This window comes from Rhinolophus sinicus, chromosome X (assembly GCF_036562045.2).
Source record: "Rhinolophus sinicus isolate RSC01 chromosome X, ASM3656204v1, whole genome shotgun sequence".
In the NCBI taxonomy this organism is placed as follows: Eukaryota; Metazoa; Chordata; class Mammalia; order Chiroptera; family Rhinolophidae; genus Rhinolophus; species Rhinolophus sinicus.
The window spans coordinates 54,762,242-54,777,890 of NC_133768.1; the positions used below are offsets into that span (position 1 = coordinate 54,762,242).

The 15,649-nt window shown below is 38.7% G+C and overlaps 1 protein-coding gene across 1 annotated transcript in view; it reads left to right on the forward strand.

Moving 5' to 3' along the window:
• The first annotated feature begins 7,322 nt into the window (after positions 1 to 7,322).
• Positions 7,323 to 15,649, forward strand: part of KLHL4 (kelch like family member 4) — a 118,043-nt gene continuing 109,716 nt past the window's right edge. Inside the window, exon 1 of the mRNA XM_074323668.1 lies at positions 7,323 to 8,165. Within this exon, the coding sequence (XP_074179769.1) occupies positions 7,744 to 8,165 (422 nt within the window). The 5' untranslated portion in view covers positions 7,323 to 7,743. The remainder of the gene's footprint in view (positions 8,166 to 15,649) is intronic.

The window sequence follows — 15,649 nt, forward strand, 5'->3', positions numbered from 1 at the left end:
ATTGCCTCCAATTTTGAAAGTATTATAGTTCTGTGGGTAAAATAAATGCTAATAAACAGCAACATGTGCTACAGAGAAATCATTCATGGCAAGAAGAGTAAATTGATGTGTCAAACTTCATTGCTTTGTTTTTTTTTTTAAAAATAAGCTTTGTTGTATTTTTGTTTGTTTGTTTCAGAGAGCTAACGGATTTATTAATTAAAATCTATTTTTCCTCATTCAGGGGTGTGGGGAGAGAGCCCCAGAGCAGTTTCCAGGCTCTCGGCCTCACATAGAAAGGTGCTGGCTCAGGTAGTAAATGGCCATCAACTGTGATTGGATGGCCATCAGCTGTGGCTAGTTGGCCGTCAGCTGTAACCAGTGAGCCATTGACCACGAATATAACTGCCATGGCTGCACTAGCGGCAAATAGGGGCTAGCAATAAGATGGTGACTGGCAAGCACGGATTGTAGTTAGGACAGCGGGTTGCGGACAGTGCGGCTCCTGCTTCCTGTGTCTCCAACCCAGCCGCCAGCGAGAATATAGTGGCATGACTCCCGTATCTATGGCTCCGTGGGTGTTCCTTTGTGGCCTCACCATATTCTGTGTTCTTATGTGGGGAGCGGGACCAGAGACTCCGCATGCCGCCCTGCATGACAAATGGCGCAGCGAGCAGGGTATGGTGCTGGCCAAAGCTCTCTGAAGGGTGAAGGGCGGTGGAGCAGTTTGTGCATATGAACACTCAGTCTCAGGAAGACCAGGAGGAGCAGCTGCCAGAGAGCTGGACCCCCGTGTAGGGGTGGGAGAACGTGGACGGTTCACAGGCCAGAGAAAGCGAAGGTTGTTGCGGTCCTGTGGGCTGGGAAGTGCTTGCTGAGGCAGCCCGAATGCAGGACTTGTAGTCCCAGGAGGAAATGCTTCCTGAGTCCTCCGTGGGAGATGCAGGTGAGGTCAAGGTCGTCCCTCACCCCTAGTTTGGGGAGGACTCAGAGCCCTTGCCCTGCGGAGAGGGAACACATTGCGAGCTAATGCACAGCCCTAGCGAATGACTGCGGACTATAGGGAATGGGCTCCATCCCTAATTTAATGGACCGTGTGGGGACAGAGCCCCAGAGAGTAGTTTACAGGCTCTCGGCCTCACGTGAAGGGGTACTGGCTCGGGTGGTGAATGGCCGTCGGCTGTGGCTGATTGGCCGTCGGCTGTGGCCGGTTAGCCAATTGGCCGCTGGTGTACCTGCTGCGGCTACGGAGGGCCGAGGAGAGCAGAAGAGGAGAGCGGAGAGAGAGGAACAGAGGAGAGAGAGCGGAGGAGAGTCGTCGGTCGGTTGGCAGAAAGGCGGATGGCAGGTCACGCGTCCGGTGGGCCCAGCCTCCAGTGACACCATAGTGGTATGACTCCCCTACCTATGGCTCCGTGGGTGTTCCTTTTCGGCCTCACCATATCCTGCGTTCTTATGTGGGGAGCGGGAGCAGAGACCCCGCAGGCCGCCCCGCCTGAAAGATGGCGCAGCGAGCAGGGTCTCCCGCACGACAGACCGCTTGACTGTTTGCTTGGGAATGTACCACCATGTAGTGGAACTGGCAGATGTTTGCTTTTGTGTCTGGACTGGCCGCCAGACATTGAGAATATGTGAGAACCCTGGCTGAGCCCAGGAAGTCTGGCTGTGCCCAGAAGTACTGGTGGTGCCCTGAGAAACCCTGGCTGTGCCCAGAGAGCCTGGCTGTGTCCAGGATATTGCATTCACCTCCAGGCTCCTCACACAGGGCCCCTCACGGAAGACACTTGTCGCGTAGCTTGTGAGGCGAGAGCCTGTAGGGGTAGAGTGTGGGGACAGAGCCCCAGAGAGCAGTTTCCAGGCTCTCAGCCTCACATGGAAAGGTGTTGGCTCAGGTAGTAAATGGCCATCAGCTGTGATTGGATGGCCATCAGCTGTGGCTAGTTGGCCGTCAGCTGGAACCAGTGAGTCATTGGGCGCTAATATAACTGCTGTGGCTACGCTAGCAGAAAAATGGGGGCTAGCAAGAAGATGGTGGCTGAGCTAACAATAGCGGATTGCAGTTAGGATGGCAGGTTGCGGACAGTGAGGATCCAGCCTCCAGTGAGACTATAGTGCTGACAGTGAGAATATAGTGATATGACTCCCCCATCTATGGCTCCGTGGGTGTTCCTCTGTGGCTTCACCATGTCCTGTGTTCTTATGTGCGGAGCGGGAGCTGAGACTCCGCAGGCCGCCCCGCACAACAAGGGGCCTTCAGGGTACAGAGGATACTCCAACAACATTGCCAGTCACGGACCAGCCAACACGGTCTTCCAGATGTTGGAAGACCACACACCTCACAAAGTGATAACCCTAAAAAGTCTCCTACCCATCTGACACAATACTATGCTATTACAATACAATGGACTATATTCCCCATGCTGCACTTTATACCCCGTGATTCTATATTTTTTAAATTATAGTTGCCATTCAATATAATTTTATATTAGTTTCAGGTGTACAGCCTAGTGGTTAGGCATTTATATAATTTATGAAGTGATACCCCATTAAGCCTCGTACCCATCTGACACTACACGTAGTTTTTACAATATATTTTACTATATTCCCCATACTTTAATTTCACATCCCCATGATCATTTTGTAACTACCAATTTGTGTTTCCAAATCTCATCACCTTTTGCACCCATCCCCCACCTCCCCCACCCATCTTATTTTTTAGAAATTTCTACAGCCACCCCAACTTTCAACAACCACCACCCTGATCTTTAGCAGCCATCAACATCCAGGCAAGACCTTCCACCAGCAAAAGTAATCCAACTTACTGAAGACTCAGATAATGGCAAATATTTTTTAGCAGTAAAGTATTTTTAATTAAGGTGTGTACATTATTTCTAGACACAATGCCATTGCATGCTTAGTAGACTACAGTGTAGTATAAACTAACTTTTACAGACACTGGGAAATTAAAAAAAAAAATCCATGTGACTCACTTGATCACTATATTTGCTTTATTGTGGTGATCATGAACAGAACCCACACTATCTCTGAGGTATGCCTGTACTCTTTTCTTTTTATCATTCTAGTTCTGCCCAATGTGGTTTGTGCCAAGTGAATAGTTCCACCTCAGGACTATAATAAGTTGTTAATGTGCAGCTTTTAATACACAGCTGTGGGGACAGAGCCAGGAATTTCCAGGCTCTTGGCCTCATAGAAAGGTGCTGGCTCAGGTAGTAAATGACCATCAACTGTGATTGGATGGCCATCAGTTGTGGCTAGTTGGCCATCAGCTGTGGCTAGTTGGCCATCAGCTGTGGCTAGTTGGCCATCAGCTATAACCAGTGAGCCATTGGCCAGTAATATAACTGCCATGGCTACACTAGCAGCAAATGGGGGCTAGCAAGGGTGGAGTGTGGATTGCGGATAGTGTGGCTTCTGCTTCCTGTGTCTCCAACCCAGCCGCCAGCGAGACTACAGTGGTATGACTCCCCTATCTGTGGCTTCGTGTGTGTTCCTTTTTGGCCTCACCATATCCTGTGTTCTTATGTGGGGAGCGGGAGCTGAGACCCCGCGTGCCACACTGCATGATAACAGCTGTCTATGACTATGATATTTTTCTTTATGTTATGTAATCATAAAATTATAGGGAAAAATAAAGTATTCCTAAACACACTTAAGTAACTTTAAATTCTGAAATGTCCTAACAGCTGAGTAATTTAAATTCCTGGCCAGAGTTTTGCTCAGAATACAACACGAAGAGTGTACACACTGCTAAGTTGCCAGGATTTTTCAAATTGTTTACAGTGTTGTTTCCCACCTATATAACCATTAATTATTTTGAAGGGTATTTTAGCCCATAACCATTCTGCAGTTTCATTTTAAATTAGAAACAGACACATAAATACAGAGAACAAATTAATAGTTACCAGAGGAGAGAGGGATGGGAGGATGGGTGAAAAAGGTAAAGGGGAATAAGGTACAAACTTCCCGTAATAAAATAAGTCATGGGTATGTAATATACAGCATAGGAAAAACAGTCGATAATATTGAAGTAGGAATATTTTTCTGTGAGTCCCCAAATGATGTAAATGCTGTTGGATCTGTTAGCAGTATTTGGGTGTGGGCCGGGATCGTGTTTCATCGAAGCTGAAGAATGAACACAGGCCAGGGAGAGGCAAAAAGTTGTAAAGGAAGATAGTTTATTAGAGGCAGGAGAAGAGGTTGCAGCTCCCGAGCAGGAGGGGGTCCCAAATGGGGGTGCTCAGTGACTGAGGCAAAAGCTCTTACTTTTTGACCTTCCCTTGCCTGCTTGGGGAAGGGGGCTGGTGCCTTCTAATTGAATTCATATACTAGGTTTCTCCTGTTTGCCCATCCTGAAGGGATTAAGGAACTAACCCATTCCTATCTATCAGATCTGCTCCTTTGTGAGCCAGAAGGGATCTGAGATTACTTATTAACCTCAAGCTACGTTCTCATATCCCTGTCCTGGAGTGAAGGAGATATTCCAGGACCTGGAGTTTCAGGATATGGCTGCTTTTTGTTTATTCCATCCTGTCTACCTAGCAATCATACTCACTAACCTGTCTCAATATCATAATAACTTTGTATTGTGACAGATGTTTGGTTACTAAACTTATTGTGTTGATAACATTGTCACGTATATAAATGTCAGATCACTATGTTATACAGCTGAAACTAATGTAACATCGTAAGTCCACTGTAGTTTAATAAAAAATAAATTAAAAAAATAAATGTAAGAAAAAAATTCTAGTATTTATTGAGACAGTAAATTCATGTAATAATAAATTCATTTAGAGTTTGTATTTTATTAATTCTGCATATATTAAGTAGTTACTGGATGTTAAGTAGATAACAAGGCAATGGGAAAGGAAAGATAAGATACAGTTCCTATCCTCTTTATTTCAGACATCTTCTTTATTTCTGTTTGGATGTGTTTCTTTTATAATCAGAAATTTAAGAGGAAACCTCATGCTTCATAAAATATTATTCTCTTCAATTATTTTCTATATACTTAACCATTTTACAATTCTGTGTCCAAGATCCAGAATTTTGTCCATAATCTGCATACTTTAAAAAGCACATTCTAGGTAGACTCATACAGTGTTGTACTATCAATGTTAAGATTTTGACAGTTATTAGTTACCATTTATCATATTGTAAAAGGTACTCAGGGAAATACGTAATTATATCTGAATCATAATAAGTTCAGAGAACATAGAAAAATAATATTGTAGACTCTTGATATCCAAGATGTTATCTAGAGCTACTTATCTAGTCAATTTTGTACTTATTCATGTGACTTCCACGTATTATTTTCACCTCTATTTTATTCATTCTGCCTGGTATTTGCAATATGCTTATTCAATGTCTAACATTGTGTTTTGGGCACACTGGGAAATACAAAGGTCTAAAACACAGATGTTGACTTCAAGGAGTTTTTTGGAATGCTTACCTACCAAGATAACAGAAAGGCAATTGATATTTTGTGGCCAGTACTCACTGATATACCTGGGGCTATTCAGAAGAACTATTTGAGATTCTCTTCAATGATTTACATGCTAAGTACTGGGAACACAAAACACACCAAGGAGAGATGATGATGATAGATAAGTAAGGCTTAGCTATCACTTAACACTGAGGCTTAAGGAGCCTGTTGGAAGACAGGTTAAACATTTGAAGATGGAAGTAACCTCTTTGTAACTGGTATAAAAATCAATTATATATTTATCAATGTGTATTTCTTTTTTTAGTATCAGAAAAAAGAAAACTACTGTATCAGTGTTCTCCAGAGAAACAGAAACATTAGGATGTGTGTGTGGTATAGAGAAAGAGAGAGAAGAGAGAGAGAGATTGATTTATTATAAGGAATTTGCTCACATGATTATGGAGGCTGAAAAGTCCTAAGATCTGCAGTCAACAAGTTGGAGACCCAGAAGAGCTGATGATATAGTTCCAGTCTAAAGACCTGCAGGTTTGAGACCCAGGAAGAGCCAATATTTCAGTTTGAGTCTGATGTCAGGAAAAGAAAAAGTCCCATATTGAAGGCAATCAGGCAGGAGAAATTCCCTCTTATTTAGGGAAGGGTCAGCCTTCTGTTTATTCAGGCCTTAGACTGCTTGGATGGGGCCCACCCACGTTAGGGAGGACAATCTACTCCATCTATCAGTTGAAATGTTAAACTCATCCAAAAACTCTCACAGAGACACTCAAAATAATGTTTGACCAAATATCTGAACACCTTGTAGCACAGTCAAGTTGACACATTAATTTTCCATCACACCTACAAAAACAAGAGGGCAAAGGAAAGGTATAACTAGATTTATAGGAAACTACAGGTGAAATACCTACCAAAACTTCGAAAAATATATTCATTTCATTCTCTATTTCAAGTTTTTAAAATCCATTACAAGTAGAATCTTTAGAGATCTGGTCATCCTCTCCATATTGTATGAAGAAACTGATGCAAAGAAGTAAAGTGACTTGTCCAAGATCATACATCTCATTAACACTAAAGCCAGAATTAAAACCAAAACTTTATAGTTTCAATATTCTTCCTAATTTCCCCCTTATCACCTGTATGCATTACATGGAAGCTGGATAAAGTTCAAATTCAATTTCAAAATGGCATTGGTGAATGCATTCCTGATACACGACTGTTACAGAAACACCTCTGTACAAAGTAGTGATTCTGATTCAGATCTCAAAGTACTTTGTGCACAGTTATTACTGAGTCATATGTCAACTTGGAGTTAATTCAAAACATGCAGTTTTGTATCCTCTCATAATGACTTTGAACAAAAAAATGTGGACCTTTAATACTGCCTGTGAAAGTAAAGAGCATGATAAGGAGGTGTTTATACAGGCATGGAGCCAGAATGGACTATTCATTTTCAAGCTTTGGTCACTGAGAGAAGACATCTTTTCTAAGCTAATGAGGTTAGAAAAACACTGCTTTCTTCCTTCAAGTGTAGATTTTAAATGCTTTAATACATCCCCTAGTGGGGGCTATAGTCTTGGGCAACCAATACTTTCTCATATTTCTGAAACTGTTCAGGTTTTCAAGCAAATATTTATATAAAGACATTCACATTTTTAAATGTTTCATAAAAAGAATGACAAACCTGTATGAAGGGACTGATGGCAAGATGCTTTCCCTTAATGAACCACCTTCAAAATTTCCATAAGATCCCCAAAATAGATCATAATGAAGCCACTGTTACAAATTCTCCCAGGACAAAGTGGCACAGTTTTAGAAGTGAGCTAATGGGAAATGAATCCGGCAGGAGGTGGGGTGAGTGGAGGGAATCTAGAAGGAAGTGAACTTAAACACTGCTTTTGCTCACTTGCCTGGGTTTAAGCCATAGCTGCTGTACTTCTGTACGGAAGAAGCTGGGTTAGATATTTGCAAGTCCAGGCGGGAGGGCTGGAGCTTGCACATCTAGCCGCTGGAGTGTGTCGTGGTAACTGCTTTCCTGTGCTAAGCTGATTTACTTGTTTAAGGTCTGACTTCATCATCCTGTCAGTATGGGTTCCCACCTACACTGTTAGCAGCAGCTTTTCAGCTAGAAAGCTAGAAGTATTCACAGTGCACCGGAGGCTGCAGGAAGCGGGGGCGGGGGGAACAAGAAAGGCTGCTCTGGGCACTTGTGCTTTTGTTAGTTCAACAGAAGAGGCAGAGAAACAAGAGATAACAAAGGCACCGTTTCCTTTCTGTGAGAGAAGGCTTTTGTCTTTCCTCCTGCAAGGATGTCAATGTCTGGCAAGAAAGAGTTTGATGTGAAACAGATCCTAAGGCTACGCTGGAGGTGGTTTAGTCATCCTTCTCAAGGTTCGCCCAGCACTGGAAACTGCCTTCAGCAGGAAGGATATGAGCATAGAGGGACCCCGGTTCAGGGCAGGTTGAAGAGCCACTCTCGGGACAGAAATGGACTGAAGAAAAGCAACAGTCCTGTCCACCACAACATTCTGGCCCCAGTACCGGGACCGGCCCTTGCCCATCAAGGAGCTTTTCAGAATTGGCACCCACAAAACCTGATAGAACATCTTCGAGCAAATGAAGATACTCCTAAAGCAGTTCCAGAGGAGAATTTGTTCAAAAGAGCTTGTGAGAAACACTCACAAGACTTGGAGATGATGGCTGATGACAATACAGGAGATTCTACAGCAAGGTAAGAGTTTTTGATCGCATGAAAGCTATTGCCTAGGTTAATTTATCTTCTAAGATTCTCATTCAATGTTTAAATGTGCTATAATAATCTCTGAATTTCTATGCAGCCCATCAGGGTCTCCACGAAAAACCCTCCTTTAAATCTATAAAGAAAACTGTAACACTAAATTTTCATAACGAACAGGGAATATGTTTTAGGGTTGTGAGTTTCTTCTGCTCCATTCCTGTTCCATTAAGGATTGTTTCAGTTCTAATAAATGTTTATTATAATTAATAATGTTCTGTAAATATTCTCTGTAACTTGGATGTTGAAATAGTTGTGATTCTTTGCACGAGTGTGATGAGTCACATAGAAATCTTTACTTTGTGAGTTAAGCCAACTCTGACAAAATAAAACCTCTGACTGCTCAGCTCATCCTTATTGGTTCATAGTACATAGTTGATATAGTGACGCTTGATAAATGTTATCTTTGTTTGAGAATACAGAACAGCTTCCTTTGGCATTTGAGATTCATTTCAAATTGTTTTAATTTCGTAGCTAGTTTGCAATCATGAAAATATTTTACATAAAGCAGGTAGTAAAGTGCTACTTACAGCAGTGAGATCTTAAAGTAAGAAATGGAGTATGTCAGCTATTCCAGGACATTACAATGACATAAGAAATAGCAATAAAGTATAATTTCAGTACAGTTCAAAAAATATTTGACTTTGTCTTTCTTTTTATGTTCACCAGTACTGTTTGAGTGGGACAAAATTATGTTCCATCCTCTAATATTGTCCAATATAACTTAACCTCGTAGACCTTTAATTTTTCCTTTCTCAGAGAAGATTTTATTTCCTGAATAATTGATGATCTTAGCAAAATAATTAAATTGTAAAAAAAATTTTGGAAAAGGAAGTATTTTGACATGTTTTAAATTATATAATACTTTGGCATGAAGCTAGTTAATGTATTTGGAAATCTGATTATTTGGGATACTGTGTCTCTACATAAGTATAGAGGAGAAGCACTGGCATATTTGCTTCTAGATAGAAGTTTTTTTCCAATATATCTGCCTGACAATTCTTCTCTAACATAAATTCAAAACACAATAACAATGCAAAAAGCAATGTAACAGGCAAAAGACAAATCAACTGTGCAAAATGATGCCTTTGTAGGAACTCAGTCTTCCTATTGAAAGGTAAACTGCAAAAGACTTTGTGGAATGACTTTAAATATATTATTAGATTGTTTGTGATACAGACATCCTAACAAAAAAGTATTTATGTATGAATTTTCCGAAATATTTTTCTAATTACCCAAGAAAGTGCTATATAACTGTTGGAACTACAGGTTGTATTTAGTACAACAAGAGATTTTCAAAGTAATATGTAATCCATACTTTTAGATTCAGAAGGTCTTCAAATGATCTCTCCTTACCATGAACATCAATTTTTAAAACTGCTGAATTTGGAGGTTAGTAGGAAACCCATTTGACTCTCTTGGAGAGAAATTTAAATTACCCACTCTGACCTCCTGACAAAATTCTTTGAGTATTCCTGAATTGATTTGCCAGCATGAGAATATATTTGTAATATATTAATTTATAAAAGAAAATGCTGGATAAAATGTCAAATATAAAGTGTCACCAAATAATATTTTTAAAACTATATATTTTTATAAACGTTTTCAAGTTCTAAAGAAATGCTCTGTTAAATATAATATGGTTAAAGTGGAAATAATAACATTTTCTTATACTGAACAGGAAGTGGTTTTATAGATGTGCCAAGAATATTGAAGCGAAAGACAACGGGTCATGGCTTATTATTTGAAATACGATGGCTTATTAATTTATCATTACTCATTCTGAATTGTTATGTCTTGTTAAGGAAAGTTTGAGAAGGAGCTTTGTTATGTCCACCTTCTCTAATATCTCTCTTCTTCAACAAGATTAGGGAGCGGGAGGAAAGGAGCCCGGTAAGTTGGCAGCAGCCTGCCATCCCCTTAACAAAACTCTTCTGGTTAAAAAACAAACAAAAATGGTAGTCAGTATGGAGAACTACCACACTGGTACAAGATGAGCTCTGACACTCAGGGCAAAGTGATGATCTTTAAGCTATCCTACTTTCTACAAATGTTGCCGGGAATGAATAGAGAACGGACAAAATTCCTAATGTGCAATATAACTGAATAACCTACAGTTATTCCTAAAACAGATACTAAAGCCAAGTTATTAAAATTATATCAATATTAGTTTGGGGATTTAAAAACCCAAATACATTCCTATGTAATTGATTTATAAATATGTACTTCAATTAAGAAAAGCTCTATATCATGATCCCAGACTGTGAGTATGCATATATCAGTATGCCTGTCATCAGAGACCTGGGCTCAATTGTCATTTTCTTTTTGTCTTAGTCATATAGTAACCCTGAATCTTTCTTCTCCATAACTATTAGGGTGGTGCAAAAGTAATTGCAGTTTTTGCAATTCTTTTTAACTTTTTAAACCGCAATTACTTTTGCACTGACCTAATACCTTGCTCAGTGTCCTTTCTTTCCTTATTTTATCCCTAACATCCTAAAATCAGAACAAATATTTTAACAGTGTATTATGGTCATGCTTCTTATATGACAATATTTAGTTATGAAATTATATATGTATATATACATATATAGTGCCCAAAAATGTATACACATTTTAAGAAAGGAAAAAAACTGTATTAAAATTGTAACACAATGAATGATGCTAGCATTCACTTGATTAACATCATCTTTTGAGCGAATGTCATACTACACATTGCTACATAATTCAATTAAACTTCAAAAAATAATGCATACATAACATCTCTTAAAATGTGTATATTGTTTTGGCACCCCTGGTATATACCAGGGGTGCCAAACAATGTATACAAGTGGACACTTTGGTCAACATTGCTCAAGCAGTAGTTCACCAAAAGCACAAGTGTCTGGACACTGATGGTAACCACTTTGAGCACCTCTTGTAATTGCAGAAGTCAAACGTGACTTGTATTCATCTTTTGTTATCAGTATATATTGAGTATTACAATTTTAATAGTTTTTTCCTTTCTTAAAATGTGTATACACATTTTGGCATATATATATAAAATCTTTCAACTGCTCCTGAAGAAATGATTGCATAAGTGCCCAGGTATATGTCAAAATGTTAAACTGTATTTGCTAAAACAAATGTAGCTATCTCCTTGTTGTGCTTCAGAACATTAAATAAAATGTGGATAAACAGTGTATGGGCTCAGGCAACATGCTCCAATACAAAGCTGGAGGTTCTCATTGCTGCGTAGTTTGAAGGAATTGTCGGGAATGAGGATCGTACCCTCATCCTACGTGTTGGATATTTAGGTTTTTGCATAACCTACCAATTGTACAGTATATGATTTTGTATATTTTGCCAATGTTGCACTGTCAGACAGGATTTTAAATTCCCCCTCCACTTGAATCTTTTCCAAATTTCATGTGAGTTTTGCCTAGAATAAAAAAAGAGTTTCTGTGATTACATATTCTGATATCACAAAGAAGGGGGGATCAGATGAATGACTTCAAATTTATTAATAATTCTTTCCAAAGATATTGAGCACCCACTGTGTGTCGATCACACTTCCAGGTGCTGGGCTAAAACAGGTTTAAAACAGAGAGTCTGTTTTCATGGAGTGTATGTTCTAATGGGGGAGAGAGAGGCATTAAAATTAAACCAGAAATATTAGGTTGGTCCATAAGTAATTGTGGTTTTGCAATTTTTAAACTTTTAAACCGCAATTACCTTTGCACCAACCTAATATATCAGTTAAGTGGTTATAAGTAGTGGCGTGAAGGAAAAAGCAGGGAAGAGAGTTAAGAAGGGATACTCCTTCAGACAGGGAAGGCCTTTCTGATGAGGTAACATTTGAGCTGAGATCTAGATGAAATGAAGGAGGAAGCCATGAAGCTGTCTGACTCAAGAATTCTAAGCAAGTGACAAATTACTGCTGCTGTGCCTCCAGGGAGCTCTTAAACACCATTCAACTTTTTTTCTATTGAAATCAATGCCACCTGTCCCCATACAATCCATTGATTAATGTCCAAAACATCCTTGACTTAACTGGTGAACTCAAAAATATGCCCTGACCTATTGTTCATTGTAGTGATTTTTAAGATCACATGCACATCCCATGGCCACAAAGGTGATTTTCCAGCCATCCTGTGACCACTGCAGCATTTTGTCCTCTGGGGATCTGGCTGTTCAGGCAGCAGACCACAGGCCTCAGATACGGAGGCCTGTGCCTTTTGTGAAAACAAACACATGTTGGTGTATTTGCTTTCTTATCAAAACTATTTAGATAGGGCCAGATGTATTGTGCATCTTCATCCTCAACACAAATCCATTAGTGATATGGAATATGCTGGAGAAATATTTATTTTTAAGGGAAATCTTAAGTTTTAAACACTGAAACTTATTGTAAATATTCTTTCTCATGGAGTAGGAAGTAAGCAGTTTGGGTAGTTACAGGGAGAGCTTTCCAGGAAGCAGTTTCAAGAGCCCTGAGATGGGAGTGTGTTTGATATTTTGAAACACAAGGATCAGTGCAGCTGGAGGAGAGTCTTCAGTGGTGATAGAGGTAGGAGATGATTTTGGAAAAGTAACAATAATAAAACAATAGTAATACAACGTTAAAAATAATAAGTTCCTTTTGTAGAAACTTAGTATGTGCCATCACTAAATACTTCACATACATTTTCTCATTTTCTCAAGGAAAATCTTAGAATGTGAATATGGTATTCACATCAACAAATGATATTTTTCCGTGTAGTATTTTGTTAGATATCTGTTGTGGGTTTTTTGTTGTTGTTGTTGCTGCTGCTTCTTACAGGGCAAAAATAATGTGTTTTTCTAAAGTTCATTGCTGGACCTGTTTTACTTAATTTTACAGCAGAAACTGATAGCTCTAAGGAAAGAACAAGGAATAAATCAAAATTTTATTGTTGTTTATGGAAGTTTAAGATTAAATCCCTTTGCTTATAGTTTAAAATGTACCATATAAAAATACATCGGTTATTCAAATGCTTTACTAAATTTAGAGCATTTTAACAAATAATTTAAACTTAATGCAAAGATTCCTAATCTTTTTAGAGATGAAACTTTTATCGGTTGGTTTGTAACCCTTGCTACTCACAGCCTAATTCCAGAGATGAAGGTACCTTGGTCCTCGTGTCTCATTCCTAATAGTGTGGCATTGCATATGTATTTAAGTTAACATTAATTAAAATATATTTACTATTTTAAAAATGTGGGATTCCTTTCCATCTACTAATTTAGCAATATGTTAGGGTCGTGTTCCTTTAAATATTATGATTAAGTATCTATAGCTGTTGTTTCTGGTATTTGGAAAACAAGTATCATTTTATTTCTGCATTTGGAAATAGAAATAAAGGTCTCAAATATATAGTACTATTTAATATGTGATTTCAAGAACAACATATTAATTATATTGACCTGTTACACATTGCCTAAATGTTCAGTCACTTAGTACTTTAGTGTAAAGTTTATTTCTTAAACTTGTATGTCTTCTTTGTTACTTTGTAAGACATCTGCCCTTTAATGCTAACTAACCTCATTGATGTCTTTCCTATTACTTTATAAGTGAAAATAGTTGCAATGTTTTATATATATATATATATATATATATACACACACACACACACACACACACACACACACACACACACAGTACCAAAAAATGTATACAGATTTTAAGAAAGGAAAAAAAACTGTATTAAAATTATGCTGATGGTAACCACTTTGAGCACCTCTTGTAATTGCAGAAGTCAAACATGACTTGTATACATCTTTTGTTATTGGTATATATTGAGTATTACAATTTCAATACTTTTTTCCTTTCTTAAAATCTATACATTTTTTTGTCACCCTCTATATATACATCGGGGGTGCCAAAAATGTATACACATTTTAAGAAAGGAAAAAAAAACTATGTTAAAATTGTAATACTCAATATATACTGATAACAAAAGATGAATGCAAGTCACACTTGACTTCTGCAGTTAGAAGAGGTGCTCAAAGTGGTTACCATCAGCATCCAGATACTTCTGATTACAGTGAACTACTGCTTGAGCAACGTTGACCAAAGTGTCCAATAATCTTCTTTATTCATTTATTAGTAAATTTTTGAAGGCATTCTGTGTTTTTCCTCCTGTCTAGAACTCATTCTTCCCCATATGTGTATCAAAATGCTAACCAATATTTAAGATATATCTCAAATCATATCTCTTCCATGAAGCATTCTAAGGTTGTTCTGGTCAGAAATATTTCTTGTTTTTAAATGCCTATACAGCTCAATGACAAAGAAATTTAAACTATTCTTGCAATATTCTCCTCTTTTTATTTTTTTTTAATTGGGGAATATTGGGGAACAGTGTGTTTCTCCAGGGCCCATCAGCTCCAAGTCATTGTCCTTCAATCTAGTTGTGGAGGGCACAGCTCAGCTCCAAGTCCAGTCACCATTTTCAATGTTAGTTGCAGGGGCATAGCCCACCATCCCATGCGGGAATTAAACCGGCCACCTTGTTGTTAAGAGCTGGCACTGTAACCAGCTGAGCCTTATGGCGGCCCCTCTCCTTTTTTTATGTCTATGAAACCTTTCAAGTGAATGCACTTTATTTCCCCAACAATGGTGTAAGCTTCCAGTAAGAATCAGCAATCAGCCTGTGTTTATTTTTTCACACTTAGAGTGCCTAAGAAAATGTAATGCACACAGCAGGGATTCAATAAACACTTGTTTTTTTTTGTTGTTTTTTAATTAAAGTTTATTGGGGTGACAATTGTTAGTAAAGTTACATAGATTTCAGGTGTACAATTCTGTATTGCATCATCTATAAATCACATTGTATGTTCACCACCCAGAGTCAGTTCTCCTTCCATCACCATATATTTGATTTAAACACTTGTTGAATGGAGAAAACAAGCACTAATACCAATGTCTTAGTTAAGCAACTGGCTTGTTGAATGCAACAACAGACTTCAGACTAAATTAAATAGTTGCGTTGCCTAAAGTTTTATGTGACAGTCTGTTATACATTCAGTCACTTATTAGTGTTGTTGTAGCTACTGTAATCAACATTAGCCAGAAAAGGACACCTAAATGCCACTGTGCTGACAGCAGTCTGGATTTACAGGGAAACAGTGGTCAAAAGATTTAACAGATAGCTTCTATTGAGGGAGCTAAAAGCGGAATGACCGAAAACCAACCACTTATGTTAAATATCTGCTGAAAAACATGGCAAAGTGTTTAGTATAGCTACTAAAGAAACAATAGCAATAGACGGTGTGAAGAGAGCAAGAGGTCTCCATTCTATACAGTAACATCTGAATGCATGCAAGAGACAAGTCACTTTGTCTAGTGGTAACAGGCTAAGAAAGTTCAACCAGGAGCAACAAAGAAGTCACTTCTGATAGTTTCAACAAACATGATCATT